At 47.4% G+C, this 27,788-nt stretch overlaps 1 protein-coding gene across 1 annotated transcript; it reads right to left on the bottom strand.

The window, feature by feature from the left end:
* Window positions 1–219: 219 nt before the first annotated feature.
* On the bottom strand, window positions 220–26,535 carry GPR173 (G protein-coupled receptor 173). Its single transcript, XM_066250153.1, has 2 exons — window positions 26,134–26,535; window positions 220–3,013 (listed from the first exon to the last, which is right to left on the bottom strand). The coding sequence occupies exon 2, from the start codon at window positions 2,914–2,916 to the stop codon at window positions 1,795–1,797; it is 1,122 nt and encodes a 373-aa protein (XP_066106250.1). The 5' UTR covers window positions 2,917–3,013; window positions 26,134–26,535; the 3' UTR covers window positions 220–1,794.
* Window positions 26,536–27,788: the final 1,253 nt, after the last annotated feature.

Raw genomic sequence — 27,788 nt, 5'->3', positions numbered from 1 at the left:
ACAGGACACACACACACACACACACACACACACACACAGAGTCAGAAAGAGAAAACATCCAATATAGCATTATTCATTTCAGTTTTCCATTTACAAAATCCAATGGTGAATCCAGGCAGTTAGAAAAAAGAAATGGAGGAAGACCCTCCTGAATGAACCCTATGTACCCCCACCCCTGTGGGTCCCCCCCGACCCACACCCTGGAAAAGGCACCCCCATCACTATCACTGAGAGAACAGATACCCCCTCCCCCAGTCTCTCAACCATTCTGCCCTGCCACTCCAGGGCAACTCCACAGCCAGGTTCATCAATGTCTCTCCTGCCTATAGTGCCTTCCCCATTCTTCTGGGGTCAAGGCTTTTCAGTTCTGAGGTTGTGTTGGGTTGGGCAGGAACTTAAGACAAGGGTTTCAATGGGTCAGGAAAGAGGGTGGATAAATACAGATCTCCCCTCCACCAGGAAATGAGAAGGGGACAAAGAACCTGGGTGAGACCAGGCGAAGGAGTGCCAGCTTGGATCCCCAGTTTAAAAGAACTGGCCTAAGTGTGATCCCAGAGTGGACTCTGCCCTAGGAGGGAAGCTTGGAATAGCCCACCTAGGGAACTTGGCTATGGTCTGCTCCACTTTGGGAGGAGGTAAAGGTGGAGGGAGCAAAGTCAGGAGCCGAGGGCCCAGAAGACCAAGGGCTACCACGGAGGGGCTTGAGGCCCTTGAGGATTGAGGAGAACAAAATGGACTCAAATCCACAGTGCCTTGGAGCTTATCCACCACAAGATACCAAGGTCCCAAAAGAATTTTCATCTTTGGGAGAGGAGTGTGAACTCAGGAGACAATTCTGGGGCTGAATTACACTCTGATGCTAGGCTCTGGGATCCGGCTACTCTGGGGAGTTTGGCTGTCTCCCTACACTTCCCTGGGGGGGGGGCTCTTCCGCTCTTCCTGCCTGTACAGCACCCACGTCAGCCCTAGTGGGGCTAGAGTGCGTTTCCATCCTCAGAAAGAAAAGTTAGGGGCTGGGGATCCAGGAGGCAGCTAGAGAGAACACGATCAAGCTCAGGTCTCTTCAGCTCCAGGCATGCAGCTCACATCCTGCTCTTCACCTAGCCTGGGCCCATCCTGGGGGCCTTTCTCCCTCCCTTCCTGGCTTCTCAGATAGATGCTCAAGAAACACTTGGGATGTCTGGACATGGTGGGAAGCAAGAGGAGACCGGGCTTGGGACCAGGGTTAGCCTAAAACAACATTGCACACAACATAGCAATTAAACATCCCCGCTCCCTACAGACCCTGCACCCTCTCTGGTCCCTCTTGTCAACAGATCAGTTTCTCCCTAAACATCCAGGCCTTGCTAAAGGTCTTGGAAGGGGAGGGTACATGGGAGCAGAAGGGGCCAAAAGAGATCTGGAAGTCTATTTTACAGAACAAATTTCTCCATTCTGGACAATGTCAGAAGGAGAGACATTAAAGCAAGAAAGCCTGACTCCTCAGCTGTTAGTAGAAAAACCTGCATTTTCAGTTTTGTTTTCTTTTTCTGAATGAGAGATAGAGAGAGAGGTTGTAGAAGTGGAAAAGGAGGCAGCAGAGACAGGCCCTAGAAACACCTCTTTCCCAGGGCCCCACCCCTGGGGAAGTGTTGGCAAAGGTGCCTAGACACCAGGTGATTTGAAGGGCTGGGCCTGGACTCAGAAAGAAAAGCTCCTGTATGGGGTCCTACTCCTCTACTCCTCCCTTTCTGTTGGCTCCAGCATGGTGGCCATGACCTTCTTTCTCCCTGTCTGTCTGCTGACCAGCCTGCTTCACATGACACAGTAGGGTTCTCTTGGAGCCGGGGCACCTCCTGTGCCCCAGCAGGGGGCGTGAGTCCTCAGGCACTTCTTGAGGTCCTTGTTGAGCAGAAAGCAGACGATTGGGTTAACGGCAGCCTGGGCGAAGCTCATCCAAACAGCGGTGGCCAGGTAACGGTGGGGCACAGCGCAGGCTTTAACAAACACTCGCCAGTAGCAGGCCACAATGTAAGGTGACCAGAGGAGCAGGAAGAGCAGTGTGATCGCGTAGAACATGCGACCCAGCTGCTTTTCACCCTTGACCTCGTCCATGCCCAGCAGCCGCCGGCTGGCTGCATGCCCATTCTGCCGGATACCCAGCAGGGTTGGTGGCATGGGCCCACGGCCAAAGCCAGCGATCCAATTGGCAGCAGCCTGGCCGGTGGCCCCAGGGCCATGGAATGTCCAGTTCTGGCTAATGGCTGGCACCATCTGCACTGGCTTCATCTTGCGGTGACGATACTCAAAGAGGAGCAGTTTGCCATAGACAGCATGTGTGGCTGCCATGAGCACAGCCAACATAAGCATGAAACCCAGCGTGTCATTGGCCTTGAAGTAGCGATGCTCAAAGATGCACTGGTCCTCCTCGCGGATAAACTTGTAGGTGCCCACGTCGAAGACAGGTGGGAAGGCCATGGCCACAGACAAGGTCCAGGCCATGCAGATGACGGCTGCGCATGTCCAGAGTGTCATGCGTTTGGCATAGAAGCGGTGGTGGGCGATGGCCATGTAGCGGGTGACACTGATGCAGAACAGCATGAAGGCCGCATGGAAGCAAAAGAGCACAGCCATAAAGGCCACAATCTTGCAGCTGAGTGCACTGAAGGTCCATGAAGAGCCGTGGCGCACAGAAGCCAGCACAAAGGGGAAGCAGACGGCAGAGCGGATGCCATCGGCTAGGCACAGGTCCAGCAGAAAGTAGTAAGGAGCCTTATGCAGGGCACGCTCCTTGAGCACCAGTAGGGATAAGATGGCGTTGCCCGCCAGGCTCACGCACATAATCAGTCCCAGCAGCACCAGCTTTACATAAGCTGATGCTGATGGTGGGGACAGTGCACCGCTCACCTCCTCGGGCTCTCCAGTGGTGTTGGCCATAATGAGGGCCAGGGGCTGCTCCCAACCTTATGGAGTCAGCCAGTCCGGTACTCGATGAGCTCTGGGGGACTCCATCGGTTGTCCTGTTGGGCTGCACCTGCAAATGGAGGTAATGGGGGAGGCACAGACGTAGAGACAGAGAGATGAGGGCAAGAGAGAGACAGAGAAAAAAACATAGGTACAGAGAAAGAGTGAGAAAGGATAGACCAAAGAGAGAAAATGGCAACAAAGACAAACGGATAAAAAGTTGAGACAGAAATGGAGGGGATAAAAAGAGTAAGAAGAGATAAAGAGAAAGAACCAGAGAGACAAGGAAAGGGGAATAGAAGGGGAGACAGAGGAAGGGGGACAGAGAGATAGGGGAGAGGAGGAGAGAGGGAGAGGGGGAGATAAAAAAGGAGAGGGAGAGAGAAGCAAGAAAAAGAGAAAAGGAGAAACAGATGGAAAGAAAAGGTGAGGAAGAAACGGAAAGGGCAGTGTTAGTGTCTGTGCGCTGTGGGAGACTGCAAATAGCAGAGCTCTTGCAGTTCAAGACCTAGCAAAAAGGCTGTTCTCCTTCCCACCACCGCCATATTGGCTGTAAAACTATCTGCACCCATCCCAACCCCTCACCTCACTTGGCTAAGTTGCTAGAAGAAATTTACATATTTATTTGTTTTATTTTTTTATTTTTACAGAGACAGAGAGTGAGTCAGAGAGAGGGATAGACAGGGACAGACAAACAGGAACGGAGAGAGATGAGAAGCACCAATCATTAGTTTTTTGTTGCACATTGTGACACCTTAGTTGTTAATTGATTGCTTTCTCATATGTGCCTTGACCTAGGGCCTTCAGCAGACCGAGTAACCCCTTGATGGAGCCAGCTACCTTGGGTTCAAGCTGGTGGCCTTTTGCTCAAACCAGATGAGCCCACACTTAAGCTGGCGACCTCGGGGTCTCGAACCTGGGTCCTCTATATCCCAGTCCGACGCTCTATCCACTGCACCACTGCCCGGTCAGGCATAATTTACATATTTACATGCCCTTTCTCTCACCCTTTGTTCTGATGTTGGTTGATTTCACTTATGCATGGTGGGGAGATTTCTGTATAAGCCTTAAATGGATTCCTGTTGATGCCTTAAGAGAGTTGTGACTTTGATTGGATACTTCCTTATTTGCATATGTCTATATAATAAAGCAAACGGGGGGGGGGTGGCTATTTTGCTCTGGCAAGCTAAAGGCATTGTAGAGGCCTCTTGATCCTATCCTTTTTCTGTTTAAGTCTAATTTCTTCATTCCACATCGTTCTCACTCAGGATCCGGAATTACTAGCTGTGCTGGTTTGCAGCAGTGCAGCCGAACCTCCACCCCTCTACCCCATTTACTGGCTGGTGTCAGGCTCTGCCCCTGGCCCACTGCCGCTTCTACCCCTCCTCCCTGCATGAGGGTACTTCATATCTTTAGATGTCCTTGGTTACCTGTTTCCTACATTGGTGGGTCTGTGGGGCAAGGATGTTGGTGTCACTCTTCTCCCTCTTTGTAAAGCCCTAAGGTTGTGTTCTTCAAACTTTTTTGACTGATACCTATAGTAAGATTTTACACCACAACCTGGCACACATACACACATGTGCACACACAGCTGAATCAAAAGTTTGTACAGAACAGTACTGAGTGTACATCTAATATACCCCATTAGTTTCTATTCTATTTCATTTTTTTAATGCTGGTAACCACTCATTACATAGTTTTCTTTATTCATGATCAGGAATGTGCTTAGCCTGCTCAAGGAACAATGGGAAAACCAGAGTGTTGGAATAGGGCAGGCGGGAGACAGTGGTGGAAGGTAAGGTCACAGAAGTCTCTAGCTCTAGGTCATGTAGGGCTGTGGGCCATGACAAGGACTTGGTTTTATTTTTTGTTTTTCATTTTTAAATTAATTTTAATTTATTGTGTTAACATAGATTCAAGTGTTCCACTCAATACAACACCCTTACCACCCAACCACATGCCCCCCATTACACCCCCTGTGTCCCCCTCCGCCTAACTTCCTTCACCCCCTCCCTCTGGGATTTGCTGTCCTGTTATCTGTATCTATGTGTTACGAATATATAGTTTCACTAAGCTCTTCATCTTCTCTGATCCTGAAGGACTTGGGTTTTTTGTTTGTTTGTTTGTTTTTTGTTTTTTGTTTTTGTATTTTTCTGAAGTTGGAAACAGGGAGGCAGTCAGACAGACTGCCACATGCGCCCGACCGGGATCCACCCGGCATGCCCACCAGGGGGCGATGCTCTGCCCATCCGGGGCGTGGCTCTGTTGCATCCAGAGCCATTCTAGCACCTGAGACAGAGGCCATAGAGCCGTCCTCAGTGCCCCAGCCAACTTTGCTCCAATGGAGCCTCGGCTGTGGGAGGGGAAGAGAGAGACAGAGAGGAAGGAGAGGGGGAGGGGTGGAGAAGCAGATGGGCGCTTCTCCTATGTGCCCTGGCCGGGAATCGAACCCGGGACTCCTGCACACCAGGCCGACACTCTACCACTGAGCCAACCAGCCAGGGCAGGACTTGGGTTTTTAAGTGAAGTGGAGAGTGTGCGACTATAAAGATGTAGGTATGCTTGTGTGTATTCATTCACTGAAAAGCCAATTACTAAGTACCTACTGTGTGCCAGGTGTTGGGGATACAGCTGTGAGCCAGACAAAGATCCCTGCCCTTGCGGAGCTGACATTCTAGATAATAAGGAAGATACACAGGTAAGGTATAGTAGGTCAGATGATGATAAGTTCCTGAAAATTAAAAAAAGAGGAAAGGGGGATAGGAAGTGTTAGGGGTGAGGGAGATGCAATCTTAGATGAGGTGGACAGGGAAGTCTTCATGGAAGTGTCACCTGAGCAAAGATCTGATGGAGGTGAGAGAGTTAGTCATATGGGTGTTTGGGGGAAGAGATGTCCAGGCAGAGGGAACAGCCAGAGCAAAGGCTCCGAAGTGACACCACACTGTGTCTTACTTCCCCCCTCCCTCTTTGCGTTTGAAGAAGCACAGGGAAGCCACTGTGGGTGGAACAGAGTGAGTGAGAGGAAAAGGGTAGGATGTGAGGTCAGAAAGGTGGCAAGGCCAGATCATGTAAGCCATTGTGACTTTTACTCTGAGTGAGATGGGAGCCATGAGTGGGGTTGTGTGCAGAGGTGAGATGGGCTACGACTCGGGATTGAACAGGGTCCCACTTGCTGCTGTGAAAAGCACAGACCATGCGGGCAACTGTGGAAGTGGGGAGACTACGTAGGAGGCTCTTGCAAGTAATCCAGGTGAGAAATAAGAGCACCCCCCATCCTTTGCTCTGCTTTATTCCTTTTCTTAAAATTTATCTCTTTTAACGCACTGCATTACTTTACTTTTAAATTTTGACTTCTTTCCTGCCTCTTCCTATGAGAACAAAGGCTCTACAGGGCATGGCTTGTAGACTCACACACTCTCCTCTGGAGGTAGACCCTCAGTCCAAAGCTGTCAACCAAACGATTAAGGGACTAAATGGGCTGGTGGACCAGGGAGGGTGGCCTGGAGGCATCCAGGGAGGATTTGCTGAACTAGCAGCCGGGACAGTGTAGGAGCTGGAGGGCACAGGCAGGGCTTGGCAGGAAACAGGCAGAATCTGGTGTGTGAGGGCTGGGGCAGAGGGTGTGGGAGTGATAAGATAACAGGTCCCAGAGGGAATGTGGCAAAGCAGAAGCAGAAGGTCAGAACTATTGTTGGGACTGGGATGGGCTTGAGGTTGGGGGAAACAGAGTTTGAGTGGATATTTTTCTACCCTCCTCTTTCCCAGGAAAAAGTCTCCCATCTACACTGTTTTCCAGCTCAATCCAGCCTGGCCTGCCACAGCTGCCTGGGGCCAGGCTTTTTTGATGGCACCCTTAAATCTCAAAGCCAGTGCCAGTAGGCCACAAGAAGGCACTAGGGTTGTGGTTCAAGAGAAGTGGGGTTGACAGGCCCCTTTCAGCTAGTCCCTCAAGGCCTGATAGCTCCCATAGAACTGTGGACCAGTTGACAGTTGGGTATATGTAAATGTGTATGCGCACATATACACACACTCCTTAGCCTTGAGAGGAAACAGGGAGGAAGGTTATAGAGACAGAAAAATTGAATTTTAAAGAGAGAGAGAAGCCCTGGCCGGTTGGCTCAGCGGTAGAGCGTCGGCCTGGCGTGCGGGGGACCCGGGTTCGATTCCCAGCCAGGGCACATAGGAGAAGCGCCCATTTGCTTCTCCACAACCCCACCCCTCCTTCCTCTCTGTCTCTCTCTTCCCCTCCCGCAGCCAAGGCTCCATTGGAGCAAGGATGGCCTGGGCGCTGGGGATGGCTCCTTGGCCTCTGCCCCAGGCACTAGAGTGGCTCTGGTCGTGGCAGAGCGACGCCCCGGAGGGGCAGAGCATTGCCCCCTGGTGGGCAGAGTGTCGCCCCTGGTGGGCGTGCCGGGTGGATCCCGGTCGGGCGCATGCGGGAGTCTGTCTGACTGTCTCTCCCCGTTTCCAGCTTCAGAAAAATACAAAAAAAAAAAAAAGAAGAAGAGAGAAGAGGAGAGAGACAGAGAGAGACAGAAAGGGGACACAGCCTTACACACAGAGAAGTGATAGAAATAGAGACAGAAAAGGGAAGAGGAGAAAAAGTGAGAAAAAGAGATGGAGACACTCAGAAATGGACAAAGCAGAAGAGACAGAGAAGGGAGATAAATATAGAAAACACAGAGACAGCCTGACCTGTGGTGGCGCAGTGGATAAAGCGTCGACCTGGAAATGCTGAGGTCGCTGGTTCGAAACCCTGGGCTTGCCTGGTCAAGGCACATATGGGAGTTGATGCTTCCAGCTCCTCCCCCTTCTCTCTCTGTCTCTCCTCTCTCTCTCTCTCTCTCCCTCTCCTCTCTAAAAAAATGAATAAATTTTAAAAAATTAATAAAAACCAGAGAGACAGAAAGATAAGAGAGATAGAGAGAAAGAGATAGAAAAATAAAGAGAGGAAAGGTGGGAAGGAAGTGGGCAGAGAGAGAGATAAGTGGATATTGAAGTAGATAAATAGTAGGGGAGGGATAATACAAGGAAAGAGAAAAGATAAAGAGAAATATAGATGGGGTGGGGTGTGAGAGACAGATGAAGAGCAGGGATGGAGACAGAGGCAGAGACAGAGACAGGCAGAAAAAAAGATGAAGATAGGGAGACAAAGATAAGCAGATGAAAAGATGAAGATAGAGAGGAGACAGAGATAAGCAGATGAAAAGATGAAGATAGAGAGGGAGACAGAGAGACGCACTAAGACCAAGAAGGTGGATAATGTGTAGTCCACAGTCTCAATGAAAACAAAAAGAAACACTAAAATAAATCAAAAGAAAAAAATAGCAGCAAATAAACAAAACCCTGGTGGTGCCTGGAAAGCTGGAGCAATTGTATAAATAAGTGAGGAGGGGGTTCTTCTGAGCATAGACTGGCAGCCACGGCCTGGGCCCCCTGGGCCCAAATGCTCTTAGACACAGATGCACAGCACCTACAATTCACACAGACACATAGCCTACTGCGATGGGGATACGCGGACAGCAACCACATCACACATAGGGACATTATGTGTATGCTGCACCCGTGCGTGTACACACACACACACACACTCACACTCACACATTCACTCGGCAGGTATACCGTGTACCCATGCCTAAACGCCATACTTCATCCTCAGAAAAGGTGTTACTGCCCTCTAGGGGACATTTTGGAGATTTGTAGGTACGTTTTGGTTGTCACAATGCTGGGGTGTAGGGTGTCATTCTAACATTAAGGGGTGCAGGGTGAGGATACTAGCCACCCAGTGATGTGCAGGATAGTCCCACACAGCCAACATATGTCCCGTATCCCCTAGGACTTTGGACTTGTAATGGACTGAACCTAGAAGCTACCTCTATTTCACAGGTGAAGACAACTGTCCCCTGCTTTTAATATACAGTAGTTCCTTGAATAATGTTTCATTCGTTGTCATTTGGTTACAGTGTTGATGAGATGCCATAGGAATGTGATCTTGTTTATATCAATTAGCCTATGCTTAAACCGGTTTCATTGTCCATCATTTTGCCACAGTTTCAAGAACCTATTGACAACACTGAGGATTTACTGTAGCCTGAATTATCTAGGAATGTAACTAGTTAAGTGCACAGGAGATTGTGCTCTGTTTGGTGGAGCACTTTCCTTGAGCTGTTCATTATTTCAGAAAAATCTCAGCCCTAAGCCTTTGCCTGTCATTTTACTGTACTTTCTGCAAGGGGCTGCTTCTGATTTTTCTCCCTTTTCCTTAATCTACTTTTACTCATTATAAGATGTAACAGCCTCTAATTACTTCATTGAATCTCCTGGGGAGTGTCATAGTCAAGTATTTACATACTGACTATGTAAATTTACATACAAATTATTTTCTTATAAGTTACTTTGTTTTTATTTGTATTAGAGTTAATACAAAGTGACTATTGTATAAAATACTATATGGATTTCCTTTTGAAATGATATGTGCAGAGAGGTTATATTAAGAGCTTCGTGTCCAGATAGTAAAGGAGCATTACAAAATATGTTACATAAAAGAGGGTGTTGGGAATAAGAGGGCTGAGAATTACTCACACACACACAGATACACTCACATATATACATGTACAACAGTTCACAAACCCACAATTATAACTCCCCTAGTGTGTGCATGCACAACACTTGCAAACCTACTCACTGTCACACACATATGCTCACAGACTCATATATCCCCTTGGTCTTAATATACTGTACCTGATTATTCAAATCCTCTCACATATTCAAACTCTTGCAACACAAGTATGTAAACAGTAGCATACCTATATCATCACATATATAAATACTGTTACACACATTAACACTCAGATTCAAAGGCACGTACATAGGCCAGCACGCTCACATGCACTTGAACCCTGCTACATACATACATACAAACACAGAGAGAAAAACCGCCATGAAAACAGACACACTCAGAGACATGTATGCACGGAAACTCGCTCACAGCACAAAGATGAACTTACATGATACACACATTCTGCAAGAGGTATACACCAAGAGACATCCTATGCATGTGTACAGAGCAGCCAGCCCGGCACACACAGGTAGAAACATTAGCAGAGCCGCCCAGCTGGTGGGCACCTACCACAGCAGAGTGCCAGAGCAAGATGGGGCTCTAGGGGGCCATGTGAAAAGGGAGGTTGTAAATGTTAGGGTCTCTTCCTGTTGATCGTCTTCTGATTTTGCTTTGATTGCCACTTGTTCACCATCAGTGAGGTATTTTGATTTTCCCCATAAGTGTACAGTTTTCGTTTTCTTTTAATTTAATCTCATTCTTACTTTCCACAACTTTTGTTCCTACAGAAATAGAAGGGTTGTATGATTTTGCTGTTATTAGTATTATATGGTATTAGGTGTTCTTAAGAAGAATATAATTAGTTAGTTGATTTTCTTGATTGCTGCTTCTTTATAAAAGATTTTTTTTTCTTCTAGAACATTTGAAACAGAAAAAAGCAGAAAGACTCCTGGAATGAACTTCAGTGTACCCATCACCCAGATTCACCGCGGATCAACTCATAGGATCTTATTTCATCTATACCCTCACACACTTTCCCCACTTCCAGAATAGTATGAAGCATATCTGTGTATCATTGCATTCAGAAGCATTTCAGTAAGGTTTTTTTGTGTGACAGAGTCAGAGAGAGGGACAGATAGGGACAGAAAGACAGGAAGGGAGAGAGATGAGAAACATCAATTCTTCGTTGCAGCACCTTAGTTGTTCAGTGATTGCTTTCTCATATGTGCCTTGACTGGGGGGCTATCAGGAGACCGAGTGACCCCTTGATCAAGTCAGCGACCTTGGGCTCAAGCTGGTGAGCTTTGCTCAAACTAGAGCGCTCAACTGGCGACCTCAGGGTTTCGAACTTGGGTCCTCTGTGTCCCAGCTCTATCCGCTGTGCTACCACCTGGTCAGGCTAAGTATTTCATAAAGAAGATTTTAAACATTACAATATTATTTTTATTATTTCTTAGATTATTTATTGACTTATTTGCTGTTGGCTTTTAATACTAACAATTAACCAAACCTGATTCTTGGTTGGATTTCATAATTAATGTCATAGTTAATTATTATCTTTTACTTTGGGGTCAAAATATTTGTCGGTAAATGAATGAAGCCTGACTGTATTTGAATTAAATTGGTTCATTAAAGGGAAAGCTAGGTTTTTATGGCTGTTTCAAAGTGTTGCTTTCTTAAGAATGCAGATCTAAAATTTGTTTATTGAAAACTCAGTTTTCAGAAGTCACAAAGATCTGCTGACTGTAAGGATCAAGCAAAGATCAAATTGTTAGATTCAAGAAAGTGTGCTGGGATTGTTAGAGTGTAGACGCAGAGACAGGGAGGTAAGGATAGGGACCCTGTAAGGCTAAGAACAAAGGAAGACAAACGTTTGCATTCCATTGGTTAGAGACCCTTATCAGAAGTTTATGTTTGAAGTTTGCCAATGAGCTAGACCCAGCCCCTGTTGCTATGCTATGTGCAACTCCCTTAGCAAATAAGTGACTGCTGTTTTTGCTTCTGTATTTATGCTTGCTTACTTAGGATATATAAGGAACTAGCTGTAAGCGCCCGGGGCGGTTCCCATTTGCAGCTCAGACTGAGTACGGTGTCTCCGGACATCAGGGAACTCGCCCCTGCGCAGGTGAAACTGGCCAATAAAGTTACATCTATACCTACCTCTGAAAGTCTCCGACATTTGTTTTTCTTTTTATTATACCCGGTGGATGCTTCACTGACCCTTCCAGTATTTTATATTCAAATAGATTTAATTTTTAAGATTTTTTCCCAGCCCTGGCCGGTTGCTCAGTGGTAGGGCGTTGGCCTGGCGTGTAGATGTCCCGGTTGATTCCTGATTAGCGCAAACAGGAGAAGCACCCATCTGTTTCTCCATCCCTCCCCCTCTCACTTCCTTCTCTCTCTCTCCCTCTCCCTCTCCTCTCTCTCCCGCAACCATTGCTGATAAGAGCAAGTTGGCCCCAGGTGCTGAGGATCCATGGCCTCCGCCTCAGGGACTAAGAGGAGTTAAGGAGCAACGCCCCAGATGGGGACAGCATCGCCCCCTAGTGGGATTCCCGGTGGACCCCCGTCTGGGCCTATGCAGCAATCTGTCTCTGCCTTCTCTCCTCTCACTGAATTAAAAAAAAAAATTTCTTTTCCCCCATCATGATAGCCCTTTTTATTAAAACTGGAAAATCAGGAGACTCACAAGACAAACACAGCAGTTTCCCATCCAAAAAAATCCAGGATGTCTTAATTTAAGCAATTTAATGAAGATTGTCTCAAATTTGGATTTAGCTGTCTAATTAGTCCTTTCTTCCTCAGCCGACATGTCTAATTTGTGTGGAAAAGTTATCAAAAGAAACGTCATTTCTCAGGAGGTTATGTTGTTTAACTGACCACAAAACTATCACACAGAGAAAGATTTGGCCTTATTAAAGCAACTAGAAGTTCAAATTAAGAGATCAGTCTCATTTATTAGATGGCTTAGAACATTCTTAGATAGAGCTCAACCCCCTAGTGGCAGGGCTGTACAATTAACAAGGAAAGCTAAGATGTCCCTCCCAGTAGAATTTCACATGCTAGCACTCTGCTGGGAAGTTGTCCACATGGTATTTGAAACCAATGAGGTAAAAAAAAAAAAAAAATAGGAAAGGGGCCACTCTCAAGTATTGCTGTTAGAAGCCAGCATGGACAGGTTAAAGGACATCAAGATGACATTAATTCAGATGACTGTTGAATCAAAGACTTTTCATTTTATATTGATACATCTCTGGATGCTAGTTAACTGTGCTTGGTTCATAGGATTAGTCAGAAATCCTGAAGGGATTCTAAGAAGCACCAAAATAAAAAGTAAGGTTGAAATATTCAAAGTGATACACAAATATTTTGAAATACTGTGGAAACGCTCCATAAGACTTTGGACTGATGCTGGTGTCGTGATGGAAGTTCATATCTGGAATCTGTTCTGAAAACACCAAGATTCATTCGCGGAGGAGCCTTTACCTTATAAAAGCTTCTCTGTAAGTCTGATTTCCACAGTAAATGATCCTAGGTGAATTTAATTAAATTCAAGGCACTACCCACCTGCGTATCAGTTTTCTGTGAAGCATTGGGATTACTACACCCTTCTCTATTGTTTTATTTTTTTAAAATATTTTATTTTATTGATTTTTTTAGAGAGAGAGGAGTGAGAGAGAGAGACAGAGAGAGACAGAGAGAGAGAGAGAGAGAGAGAAGGGGGAGGAGCAGGAAGCATCAACTCCCATATGCACCCTGACCAGGCAAGCCCAAGGTTTCGAACCAGCGACCTCAGTGTTCCAGGTCGACGCCCCATCGCACTGCGCCACCACAGGTCAGGCCTCTATTGTTTTAAACCCAAGTGTGTAAGGATTTCGTAAAAGACTTATGAGCTAAAAGAAAAATTTCAGCGTTTCTATGTGAGTGATTTTTCGCGTTGCAGATTTGATGCTTACTGGTTTCAACAAATGGTTCTTTGAGCACATGAATAAAATTACATTAAAAAAATTAAAGACACTAAAAATACATAAGGGTATACTGACAAAGTTTTTTTTTTTTTAAATATGTTGACAAGGTTTATGGATACAAAGCCAAACTTCAACTTAGAAGATGTGAGATCAAGGACGGCCCCCTGGGGGGTGTTTAGTTGTAACGCCAAGACTTATTAAGATGAGTAGAGCAATGTCTGTGTCTACTTATGGGAAAGCTTCATCATTATTTTGAAATTCTAACAATGAAAATTTTCTGTTGTATATCAAATTCATAAGCATTTGTTACAAGAAGTTTCAACATCATGCTTGATTGAAAGAAAAGAAAAAGTCGTTAGATTTAAAGAAGGATCCCATCTTTGAAGCACAAAATTCAAAGACTATGAATTATCCAAGTTCTACTTATTGATGAGAAAGGAGGTTTTTTGTGGGTTTTTTTCCTGAAGCTGGAAACGGGGAGGCAGTCAGACAGACTCCCGCATGCGCCCGACCGGGATCCACCCGGCACGCCCACCAGGGGCGATGCTCTGCCCACCAGGGGGCAATGCTCTGCCCATCCGGGGCGTCGCTCTGTTGCATCCAGAGCCATTCTAGCGCCTGAGGCAGAGGCCACAGAGCTATCCTCAGCGCCTGGGCCAACTTTGCTCCAATGGAGCCTTGGCTGCAGGAGAGGAAGAGAGAGACAGAGAAGAAGGAGAGGGGAAGGGGTGGAGAAGCAGATGGGCGCTTCTGTGTGCCCTGGCCGGGAATTGAACCCGGGACTCCTGCACGCCAGGCTGACGCTCTACCACTGAGCCAACCGGCCAGGGCCGAGAAAGGAGTTTTAACCAATAAAATATACTCTTTGACCATTTGCAGTCACTTAGTTATGCAAGCAGTTCCCTGTTGCTGGTGACTACCAAGACAGAAGAGATCACGTAGCTATTTCGAGCATAAAACCTGGGTCTCTGCCTGGCCATGGTAAGAACAAGACAGTTATAAAAGAGAGGTGAAAAGAGGATGCACAAACAAGCAGTTGTTCCATTTCTTTAGAAAGTTTGGTATGGTGTGGAAGCACCAGCCATATTCAATGCTAGAAACTGCATCTGATGCTTCAGAGAAACCCAGATGGTACTTGATGACTCCAACGCTCATGCATTTGAGGTGAGCTTTGCTGACCTGCGGAACTATGCAGTTATGCTTCATACATTCAAGCTAATTACGAGGACACAGGGGGAAATTGTGCCTGAGCATCCTCCATGGAATGGAGCTTATCTTCAACAACGTGCCTTCAAAGATCAAGAAATGGCAAGGCCGTGATGGAAGCTCATATCCTTGTCAAAACTAATAGTTATTTGCTTCAATTATTTTTTTCACCTAGATACATAGTAACTTGATGTAGAAGATCTATGCCCAGCACCAAATGATTTACCAAATCATGATAAAAGTGACCATAAAAAATTTAAATGACTGGCCTTGGCCGGTTGGCTCAGCGGTAGAGCGTCGGCCTGGTGTGCGGGGGACCCGGGTTTGATTCCCGGCCAGGGCACATAGGAGAAGTGCCCATTTGCTTCTCCACCCCCACCTCCTTCCTCTCTGTCTCTCTCTTCCCCTCCCACAGCCAGGGCTCCATTGGAGCAAGGATGGCCCGGGCACTGGGGATGGCTCCTTGGCCTCTGCCCCAGGCAGTAGAGTGGCTCTGGTCGCTGCAGAGCGACGCCCCGGAGGGGCAGAGCATCACCCCTGGTGGGCAGAGCTTCGCCCCTGGTGGGCGTGCTGGGTGGATCCCGGTCGGGCGCATGCGGGAGTCCATCTGACTGTCTCTCCCCATTTCCAGCTTCAGAAAAATACAAAAAAAAATAAAAATTTAAATGACCGTAAAATAAATCAAGGCAGTCAGAACCAAAGTCTCAGAAGAAGTGGGCATCGATATTGGCCACTACAATTTGCATGAGGAAATAAAAAAGTGATAGTTCCAAAAATGTGCTCAAGTGTGCTGTGAAAAAAAATCATTTGAAAGTTGTAAACAAATTTCATAACTCTCCTAAAACTTTGCATTTTTTTCTTATCAGTTTCTAGAATAGAAAGAAAATGTGAGGAATTTCTTTTCATCGAACCCCAGTATCCCTATATCCTCTTCAGTTTACTCCATACCATACACATATATCGCCTTCTCTGTGTGCCCTAACACATTCACATCCAGACACATTGCACAGACACACTAGCGGACACAGACAGATGTGTGCACACAGGCATGTGCGTACATGGAGATTCAGATTTGCATTCACCTTCAGGCTTACACTAGCTGATAAGTGCAAGCAAGTGCTCATACACACACACACCTCACCTCTTGTACATAGAAATAGTTAGGCATGTGTGTCAGTACCTACCTACCAGCAAGTTACACAGTTATACAAAACACACACACCCATACACACACAGGCACCCTTCTAGAAATACAGGCCTAGCCAGAGACACAAATATTTACATGGACACATGCAGACACATACGCCTATAAACCAAATTATATGGACCTACATGCTGTCAGACACAATCATGAATGCACAGAGCTGACATTCAGACACAGGCAAGTCCTGCTTACATCCCAGAGATTCAGGCTTTCCCCCACCCTAGGCTCCTCCACGAAGAGATTAAAACCCACTATCTTACACAAACCCTCCCCTCGCACACATACATATATACACACAGTATATAAATCTGCCCTGGCACACATACACACAGTACAGACATGCTTGCACATACAAGCACAGCACTCAGGCTCACAGCTACATACACAGAAGCAAGCAGTCATATGGAGCAGTGCAGACTCACGCATTTATATCCACATAGCCACTGATGCTTATAAACACAGATACAAACCCTCTGATGCACACAACTATTCACACTTACGCATACTCACAACACAGATTCACATGGACACAACACTACCATAGATATATATCCTAGTACATGGCCAGATAGGCTCAAATCTCTTACACACACAAACACACACACACATCATCACATATAAACATGGATACCAACATTCTTACATTTACTGACACAACAGACATTCACAAGCACACATGTACATCCTGACCACTACAAGCCTACCTGTTGACATATTCAGATAAGACACACTCTCACACATGCGTGCACACACACACATATGCTGACAGAAGAGCAATGCAGGGAATATCTGTATTCACATGGACACAACACTACCATAGGTCCAGATGTGCACACTCATGTACACAGATGTCTGTGCATTGTGAAATACATACCCAGCACCAAAGCCCTTCCATCAACCTCTAGACACACACTTCCTTCTTCATATATCCATGCTTTTATATACGCACTGGGACACATAAAAGTACAAACCTTGTTTTATGTACAAACACATTCTCACAGACACACAGGATCTGCTCATTCTGTCATACATATACATGGATACAGGTGTAGCAAATACGCACATAGAAATGACTCATTCACGCTCGCAGGCGGACACATAATGTTACTTACACATCAGCTCATGTAATAATTATCGTGCTGGTTAATACCTTATATGGCACAGAGGACTCATTATGTGCCAGTCATTGTCCTAAGTACTTTTCAAATATTAATTCATCCAATCCTCACCCTCTGAGATAGGTAGTATAATTACCCTTACTTACAAATAAGAAACTGGAGCTTAGTTGAGGTTAGGTAAATTGCTCAAAGCCTCACAGCAAGTAAATGGCAGAACTAAGATTCAAACTCAGAGTCTGGCTCCAGAGACCTTGTAGATCCAACTTATTTACATGTAGAAACACATTCACCTCATGCACACATACAGATACATACCATCCTAGCATAAGCACATGTTTGCACGTACACATGGATGTGCTCATATAGTCATAGACACATAGATACACCCGCATTCTCAGATCCATTCCCCACCCCAATACACCAAACACTCTCATACACACAAACCAGATATGTTCACATGCACACCCCCCACAGAGCTCACACTCACACACCCTGCACAGATTCACCTCTACACTATCTTTCAGATACTACCTGGATGACCCTATCTCTTCCTCATGCACCATGCAGAGAAAACCCCACACAGCCTACTTAGATATACCCCCTCTCATATACCTTGATCCAATAGATGCATGTTCTTCTCACACATACTATTCAGATACACTCACTTTTCTTTCTTTCTTTCTTTCTTTTTTTTTTTTTTTTTTTTTTTTTTTTTTTTTTTTTTTTTTTTTTTTAGTGAGACAGTGAGAAAAGGACAGATAGACAGAAAGGGAGAGAGATGTTGCGGCACCTTAGTTGTTCATTGATTGCTTTCTCATATGTGCCTTGACCAGGGGGCTCCAGCCACACCAGTGACCTCTTGCTCGAGCCAGAAACCTTGGGCTCAAGCCAGCGACCATGAGGTCATGTCTATGATCCCACACTCAAGCCAGCGACCCTACGCTCAAGCTGGTGAGCCGGCGCTCAAGCCGGCAACCTCAGGGTTTTGTTTTGTTTTAGATTTTTTTTTTTTATTTTTTTGTATTTTTCTGAAGCTGGAAACGGGGAGAGACAGACAGACTCCCGCATGCGCCCGACCGGGATCCACCCGGCACGCCCACCAGGGGCGATGCTCTGCCCACCAGGGGGCGATGCTCTGCCCCTCTGGGACATCGCTCTGTTGCGACCAGAGCTACTCTAGCGCCTGGGGCTGAGGCCAAGGAGCCATCCCCAGCACCCGGGCCATCTTTGCTCCAATGGAGCCTTGGCTGCGGGAGGGGAAGAGAGAGACAGAAAGGAAGGAGAGGGGGAGGGGTGGAGAAGCAGATGGGCGCTTCTCCTGTGTGCCCTGGCCGGGAATTGAACCTGGGACTTCTGCACGCCAGGCCGACGCTCTACCACTGAGCCAACTGGCCAGGGCCTTGTTTTAGATTTTTAAATTTATTTATTGATTTTTGAAGAGAGAGAAAGAAAGGGAGAGTGAGAAAGAGGGGGGAGAAGCGGGAAATATCTATTCATAGTGGTTGCTTCCTATATGGCTCTTGGCTGGGCAAGCCCAGGTATTCTAACTAGCAATCTCAGCATTCCAGCTCAACGCTTTATCCACTGCACCACCACAGGTCAGACAACCTCGGGGTTTTGAACCTGGGTCCTCAGCATCCTACGTCGATGTTCTATCCACTGCGCCAATGCCTGGTCAGGCCAGATACACCCACTTTCACACACATACTCAGTACTGACACAGCCACATTCTCACACACATCCCATCTAAACACACCTATCCTCATACACACACACCTCAAATACACCTACAGCCAGTCACAGGCACCCAGATACAGCACACTTATGCAAACTCTCAACACAGCCCACACTCTCACATATGGCAGTGAGGTACACTCTGACTCATTTCTCTTACCTCTGGACCCAGAGCCTTCATATATGACCCAGGCACTTCTACAATCTCTCACCCACAGTATCAAGACACACTCAAAATGGCACACACCATTCAAAGACACTACACTTACACACACCCCACTCAGGTGTTCACACTCACAAGTTCCCAACCCAAATACATGCACATACAAATACCCACCTACATATAGTCCAGAGACACCCACTCACATACAAATCCTATCCATTTACACGCACACGCGCGTGCACACCAAACACAAACTCCAGTCACATGGCCTTACTCAGATCCACCCATCATCTCATACATACACACACCATCCAGATTCATCCCATATGCATTATTGAGATACACTCACCCCCCCACACACACACACACACATAATCTAGATACACTCCACTACTATCTAGATATATCTGCATTCATTCACACACCCCACGGAGATATATCCAACTCTCACACATGCCATTGAAATGCAACTCCTTATATAATCCACTGGCCAGGTGCATCCAATGCTCTCTCAACCCCTCCACACCACCTGAGTGCATGCATATTCCAAACACACACTTCGCATCCACATATGCCCCCAAACTCTCTTTCACACACCTCATCCAGTTATATATACACTCACATAAATACACAAATATATACACACCCAGATACAAAACCAAAGCTCTCACAGCACACCATCCAGATATAGCTTAGTGCCTGCTCTGCCACTCAAATATACCTGTGCTCTCAGCCACAGCCACCCATCATCCAGATACACTCATATTCAAATGCATTCCACCCAAAATACACCCATATACTGTTTCACATGCAGCCCAGGTGTACCCCCCACACCATCCAGATACATACACACCTTGCACACACATCATCCAGATACACCCACTCACACCCCAACTCACTCACACTCAAGCCAACCCCAATAAACCTAGACACTTGCACCTCATCCAGCTATACTTACACACTCCTCCCACCAGACACATCTGTGCTCTCATACCTCCACCACACTCAGAAACACCTACTCTTACACATACACACAGTGCAGATCCTCCTTCTCCCTTAGTCACCATCATCTAGAATACTCATAGTCCATGCATACAATGCAGATACACACATACTCTCTCAATACACTCTATACAACATCCACAGTACCCTCCAATTATATACACATTCACATACACTCCCACCCTCACCAAGATGTGCCCAAATTTTCTCTCTGACACACACACCATCTAGATATATTCCATCATATGCTTCCATTGCCTAGATACACTTGTGCTCTCACCCACCTACACACCATCCAGATATGCTCACACTTGAATGCCTCCCACCCCAATACGCCCATATACCCTCATACACATACTCTACGCAGAAACACTGACACCTCTTCTTTTTTTTTTTTTTTTTTTTTTTTCATTTTTCTGAAGCTGGAAACAGGGAGAGACAGTCAGACAGACTCCCGCATGCGCCCGACCGGGATCCACCCGGCACGCCCACCAGGGGCGACGCTCTGCCCACCAGGGGGCGATGCTCTGCCCATCCTGGGCGTCGCCATGTTGCGACCAGAGCCACTCTAGCGCCTGGGGCAGAGGCCACAGAGCCATCCCCAGCGCCCGGGCCATCTTTGCTCCAATGGAGCCTTGGCTGCGGGAGGGGAAGAGAGAGACAGAGAGGAAAGCGCGACGGAGGGGTGGAGAAGCAAATGGGCGCTTCTCCTGTGTGCCCTGGCCGGGAATCGAACCCGGGTCCTCCGCACGCTAGGCCGACTGACACCTCTTCTTACACATGCAGCACAGATACATCCACATCATCAAACAGATACATCATCCAGATACCACCCATCCTCTCTTGCACATACTCACATACCCCAAAAATACACATCCTCACACATATTCCTACCCAGCCACACCCAACCACTTACTCATACCATTCTATCCCAATAAGCTGATGCTCTCATAGAACCTTACAAACATGCCATTCACATACATCCTCACCCCCACTCTCCTTCCCAAATGTTTCCCCGCTATCCAAAAACAGAGCATTCCTATGTAGCCTTTCATAAGTTGAAATGGTGTAAAGTGAAGACTATCTCCCAGTGTCTGAAAGTTTATTATGCCACTTTGCTTTTATGAAAAAAAAAGCCATTACCTTACTAAGGTAGGTCTTTGCAAAAAGGAAATGGTTTACTGAGAACTTTTGAAAAACAAGGTGTACCTGTACATCCAAATGTCTCACATATACACCCTACCTAGAAACACCAAGGCTCTCTTTTACACACACACAATGTAGATACTTTCTCTCTCCTCGCCGCTTCCCTCTCTCCCTGCTCTCTGCAGATATATTCCTCCACTTACACATGCACATCTAGGTTTCTGCCTGGATGAAATAATTTGGGTGCTCTCTGTGAAATCATTTACAACCCCCAACACCATACAATACCATTTTGTCCTGAAATTTTGATGGTGGGGTAAAGGGAAGGGAGGTCTTCATGTTTCAAGAAATACTTTTCTAAAGAGGTCACTGACCCCCTTCCTTAGTAGGACATCAGCCATGATTGGCTCTTACTTCTTTTTTTTAAAAATAATTATTTATTTATTCATTTTAGAGAGGAGAGGGGGAGAGAGAGAGAGAGAGAAGAGACAGAGAGAGAGAAGGGGGGGAGGAGCTGGAAGCATCAACTCCCATATGTGCCTTGACCAGGCAAGCCCAAGGTTTCGAACCGGCGACCTCAGCATTTCCAGGTCGATGCTTTATGCACTGCACCACCACAGGTCAGGCCGGCTCTTACTTCTTGAGTGTGAATGATAACATGAACTATCCTGAAACCAGAGTCCCCAGAAGGGGGTCATGGATTACCCAGGTGTTACAATTTGCCATACTGTAGGATGTTTACACAGTAAGAACCAGATATGGTCTGGCAGGGCGCCACCGACTGTCAAACATACACATAAATACACGCTTGTGTATACAGAGCATCACAGACACAGTGCCCTCCCTTATCACTCGCTTAGTGACAGAGCCTATGTGCACAGGCTCAAGAACAATATCTCTCTCACACACATACCATCAGAGAAGCACATGCACAAATCCCTACACTCATCCCTACCCATAGACACTTATAGCAATGCACACTCACACTGCACTTGATCTCACATGTGCACATCCATTTACTCTCAGACATAGGCATATACACATGACACACACTCATATGACATAATAATGCTCATGAAGGACACACATTCACTCACAAACACAGGTGTACATGCAGGCATACTTACACATGCCCACAGACAGGCAAACTCTGTATTGCATCCAATGAGAAACTGAACAAACGTAACACAGAGTTGATCTCTCAAATGTATACACACACATACATCTAGACATGACCACATAAGCACATTCACACACATTAACACATAGGTATCCTCACACATATAAACACCCAGATGCATACATGATTGTCAATGAGATGATGTATTCATATACAGATATTCTAACATATATAGACTTATACATACAACTGAGCATGTACACTTGTGAGCATATTCACATGTATGTAGGCTTGCACAGCATTCACTACTCTGTGCACAATCAGACATGGAGACATAAATGTACTTAAAAACATATTCACACAATCACAGATGTGCATATGTTCCCATGCATTCATATACCCACATGAGAAGGATGCAAACAAAGAAGACTCACTCACACTTCCCTTCCATTTCCAGACAGCCTTGGGCACAAAGGTATGCTCACACACATGCACACATGGAAGAACAGTCACATATTCTCACATACTCGTACATCTGCACAAGAATTCATAACACTCATCAAAGACACACATATATAAAAGACATCCTCATACACACACACAAACACACTTATAGACCAATAATGGCAAGCACATAACATTCATTTACATTGTTCCACAACATATGGTCCAGAAAATCAATGCTATCTAAACCAATACACATATACAAATAATTAGAACTGTACAACTTGGTTCATTCACATATCTGTATATTCAGACAGGCACACACATAGGCATAGTCACACACATGTGCAAGAACACACAGGAAATATACAGACATGTTCACTCAAATGCTCATACAGCCAGATGTTCACATATACTAGCATATACACAATATAGACATTCAATCTATACATATTCACACTCATACTTAGAAATTAAAACAAAACATGAGATATGTAAACACAAGTATTATGAAATGTAGTTATTCATGCATACCACAATCAGACATGCACTCACACATAACAGTGTACCCACAATTAAACACATACACAAATGCCTCCATTCACCTGTGCACACTGCCTTTTGTGCACACACATATATATATAGGCATAAACCTCCGCCGGCCCTACCCATATATATAATCAAATGTGTGCACATATACATACCTAAAAAATATATTTTTATGTACAAAACATGTATTCACACACTCTCCCTTACCCACACAATTAGTTCTCCTTATACTAGTGTGGCCAGCTACACTAACATTTCCTCAACTAGGTGTGAACCTATTAGGTCTGTCTACAGACAAAATGTACTCAAACATGCACACATAGACACATACATAATTTAAAATGCTGGAGAAGCCACATGGACATTCATACACAGGCCTATTCATATATATACATGGCAGGCACACCCACATGGAAGCATGTGTTCACACACATACCCTGCCATATACATATGGACACACACATATGCCCATACCCTGACACTCACACACTATTTATTTGCACCTATATTCATATGCACACACGAGCACACATAGATATACACAATCAGATACAACTAGGCATTCCCCTAATTGGACACACATACCTAGGCATTCTGAAACCCTTACACTTACACACATGCACACTCAAAGACAAATTGATACCACACACACATACAACCAGATATTCAATAGGGCTATTGGCTCAGAGAAAAACCTTCACTCAGACTTAGAATCAAACATGCCCATTTGCTCACCCAGACAGACATGCAAAGTCATACCCACTCCCCTATACACATACACAAGCCTACCCAAACACCCATACACTTGTACCATCACATTACCTGTTCACACACAGACTCATACACCTCCACAGTGCCCATGAATAGACACACAAACACACTATACACATAGCACCAGGTTTTCAGTTGCACATACACACCCCTGCTGCGGGCCAGATGCCTCCAGACCACAGGCTGGGTCCTTTCCCTTCTGCACCAAATGCTTCTTCAGAAAAGTCTACTCTATACCCCAAAGCCCCACCCCTCTGCCCCCACATAGGGGGTTTTCTGGGCTTCAGTCTTTCCCATCCTCTTTCTCTCTAGCCTTGAGGACCCTTCTGCAGCAGCAAGCCCTCAACCAGTGTTCCACAACTTCTCCACAGCCAGAAGCCAGCCAGCAGACCCCACTGTTTCCCCCGCCCAAACTCTAGGTTAACAACTCCCTGGGACCCGTCCCCAACAGGTCTGGCTGCTGCATGGGCCACACCCCAGCTCGACCCAAAGCCCTGCTATCTCTTCAGCTTTGTCTACAGGCCCTGCCAACCACTGACCACAGGCCAAACTCTTGCCAAGTCTCCCCTCAACAGGGAGACGCATACATCACCAGGGCCAGGAATACTGCAGGCTGCAAGCCAGGCCTCTGCTAGATCACTGAGGGTGGGGGTGGGGGTGGGGTGGGGGCTCGAGCCTGTGTGTGTGGTGTGTGTTTGTGTCTGTTTCTGCACAGGTGGGGGAGGAGAGGGGAAGGATGGGGGCAAGTGCAAAGAAAGGAGACTTGAGTGGGGTGGGGGCAGGGGGCTCGGCCCACAGCCACCACTTATCACTCCCTACAAATGAGGAGTTATAACAGAGTGATCCGGCCTCTGCTCTACTAACCCCCCCCCCCCACTTACCTTTCGGCTACCCTCCCCAGATCTCCACCAAGACCCTGGAGAAGAGGAGTTAGTCCCTTCCCCAAATAATAACAATATTAACTGTGAATAATCAGCAACAATATTGGCCATGAGCTTTGCTGACATTGGTTCAGGGCCACTTCTCTACACATCCTTTATTTCCATGCACCGACTCATTTAGCCACTACACACACCCATGATGGGAGGGTCACCCATCTCCTTGATAGATAGATGGGAAAACTGAGGATTTAGTAAGTGGCCCGCTTTCACTACACTTGCAGAGCTGGTAGTTGGGGGAAGTGTCCCTGGAGAATCCATGCTCTCCATGCACCAGGCTTTCTTGCTCCTCCAGACATACAGACCACTGGCCATTGTGTACAAGGCTAAAGAGTTGGGGTCCCAGACACAACACGAATGTCTGAAACAGAGATAGACATCCTTGTAACAGACGCTGGGGTCCGCATTGTGGGTACCACCATGCTGTGTCTGGCCCCTGCAGGTTGATGTGTGGTGTGGTCCTAGTACCTCCAGGCAGCTTGGGACCCAGAAATGCTCCCCACCTGCATTTCACCTTCCTTTTAGCCCTACAGTGGCTTCCTCCCCCTATCTTGGAACCAAAGCAATAGCTTCAGTGGTGAGTGAGCAAAAGTCTACTACCTGTGGGGAGAAACAGTGAGGGAGAGAAAGAAAGAAAGAAAGAAAAAAGGAAAGGAGAAAAGGAGGGAGGGAAAGAAAGAAAGGAGGAAGGAAGAGAGGGAGGGAGGGAGGGAAGATGGAAAGAAGGAGTAGTGGGTGGTCTGGGCTGGGAGCAGCTTCTCTGTCATGTCTACTCACCTGCCTGCTCACACACACACACACACACACACACACACACCCTGCATGCAGGCCAAAGAACCTGGAGGTGAGTGGAGGAGGAAGAAGAAGAGAGGAAGCAGCTGCAGGCGGCTGAGCCTGCCCAGGGTGCAGGCATTGTGAGGAGAGCACGCCTGCCCCCAGGAATGCCTTCCACAGCCAGCACACAAGAAGATAGTAACACAGCCTCTTGCTCAAATGCAACTGTCATGATAAAAACAGACCCTGTGCGGGAGAAACAGGTGGTGGTTCCCTTTCTCATGGGACATTTGGGGTTGAGAAAGATGGAGATGGCTAGAGGACTCTCTAGTCTTAGGTGCTCAAGTGGCCCTTGTGATGGAGCAGGGAGGGGGGAGACTAACAATCAGAGAGAGACAGAAAGCATGGCAGTGATGGAGACTCTGAAATCTGTGTGGGGAGACAGAAGAGAAGTCCCAGCCCCCATTCTTAGTAGAGGGATGTTGACTACTTACCTGGCTGGGCTCTCTCAGCAGGGCTGTTTTGGAATCCAGGGAGGGGGCTCAAGCTTTTCTCACCCAGAATAAATCACAGCCTAGGTCACATTGTGGGACCCTCAGTGATCTGGCGGCCAGTGACACTCCTGCTTCTGTTGCCGTGGATACAGCTGGGCTGGTCTAAATCGCAGACATCAGGGGAAGCAGGCTCCAGAGGGGTGCACTGGGCAGGGCTGGGGGTGTTGGGAAACACCAGGTGGCCAGCACACAGCCTTGGGATACCCAGCTAGCTGGCAGGTGGGATTTCGGGCTGGTGCTTCCCCCACTACACACTCCCACCCCCATCTTCATGCCATCGCCAAGCTGGGAGGGGGGCCAGCGCTGGCCCCTGCTACGGGTCTGCCCGCCTGGCTGCCGGTCCCTCCCTCCACACACCCCTCCGCCCCCTCCCGTCTGCCTGCTGGCCGCCGCCTTTTGTCCTCAGAAGACACGGTCCCCGCGAGGCCTCTGCCAAGCCTCTAGCAGATGCTCAGGGTCCGGGGCTCCTCCCTGGGAGCATTCGGGCCATGGCCTGGGAGAGCCCCAGGCTGAGGGGGCTCTCATCCAGGCTCACCCCACTCTCTAGGCTTGGTGGGGATGGGGAAGAGGTGCAGGTCCACAGCCAGAGGCAGCAGCAGAGGTGGTGTTGGGGAGGGGATGGACGCCAGAAAGAGGGGGTGGGGTGGAGAGAGAGGCTGGCCTGATAGCTGTGTCCCGGGTTTTAGATCCGGGTTGAGGAGGGTGGCTCAGAGCATCCGAGGGGGGGTCCTGATGCAAAACGGGGGCACCACGGGCCTGCCGGAGGGACACTCCCGGCCTGGGAACTACCGCAGCTCACATAAATCCAGGTCCCAAGACGCCGGGACACTCAGCCTGGATAGAGCATCAGCGAGGAACCCAGGGCCTCAAGCTGGACCCCATCCTGGCTGTCCGTCCCCCCTCTCCTCGATTTGCACATTCCCTGCCTCAGGGGCGGGTGGAGGGAGGGAAGGAGGGAGGCTGAGCAGGCAGGGAGACTCCCAACCGCCAGCCTGGTCCTCCCAGGGGCGGGGCAGAGTGGGTGCTGGTGAGACCCGGACCTGCCGCCTGGCTGTCCGACTGGGTGGGGATGCTGGCGTGGCCGCGGTGCTGCCAGGACAATAGCTGGCTGGGAAAATCAGACTCGGGCTTTTGGAGGTGCTCGGGACAAGCATGTGTGGAGGTGGGAAGAAGTGGCCAAGGAGCTGCTGAGAGGGAACTCACAGGGGCTGCAATTGCCGAGGAGACGGGGTGGGGGCTCGGGATTCGGTAGGGCAGAAAGGTCCTGTGTAACTTTTCCAAAAGCTATGGGATGGGAGGGATGCTTAGAGTTCTGAGAGGTGGTGTAGATAACCTTATATTTAGAATGCTTTCTGTGGGCATTTTTCCAGCCAAAGCCTGGCAGTGAGGTGGGGCAGGGGGCAGGGAATGGTGCCCAGTTCTGAACAATCCCTCTCAGGACATTGCCTGTGCCACCCCTACTTTCTCTGGATCAGTAGACACACAGGAAGCCATACTTAAGGTCATGTTCCAGGACAGCAGAATGGGACAGGCGAGGAGAAAGCCTGGTAGGCAGATATTTAAAGAAAAAAAAAAAAAAGAAGAAGCTTCTGTCC

Source organism: Saccopteryx bilineata, chromosome X, assembly GCF_036850765.1.
Source record: "Saccopteryx bilineata isolate mSacBil1 chromosome X, mSacBil1_pri_phased_curated, whole genome shotgun sequence".
In the NCBI taxonomy this organism is placed as follows: domain Eukaryota; kingdom Metazoa; phylum Chordata; class Mammalia; order Chiroptera; family Emballonuridae; genus Saccopteryx; species Saccopteryx bilineata.
This window is presented reverse-complemented; position numbering and strand designations above follow the sequence as displayed.

What these genes read in the sequence shown, in the direction of transcription:
- GPR173 (XM_066250153.1), bottom strand. Translation starts at nt 2,916, where the DNA reads ATGGCCAACACCACTGGAGAGCCCGAGGAGGTGAGCGGTGCACTGTCC.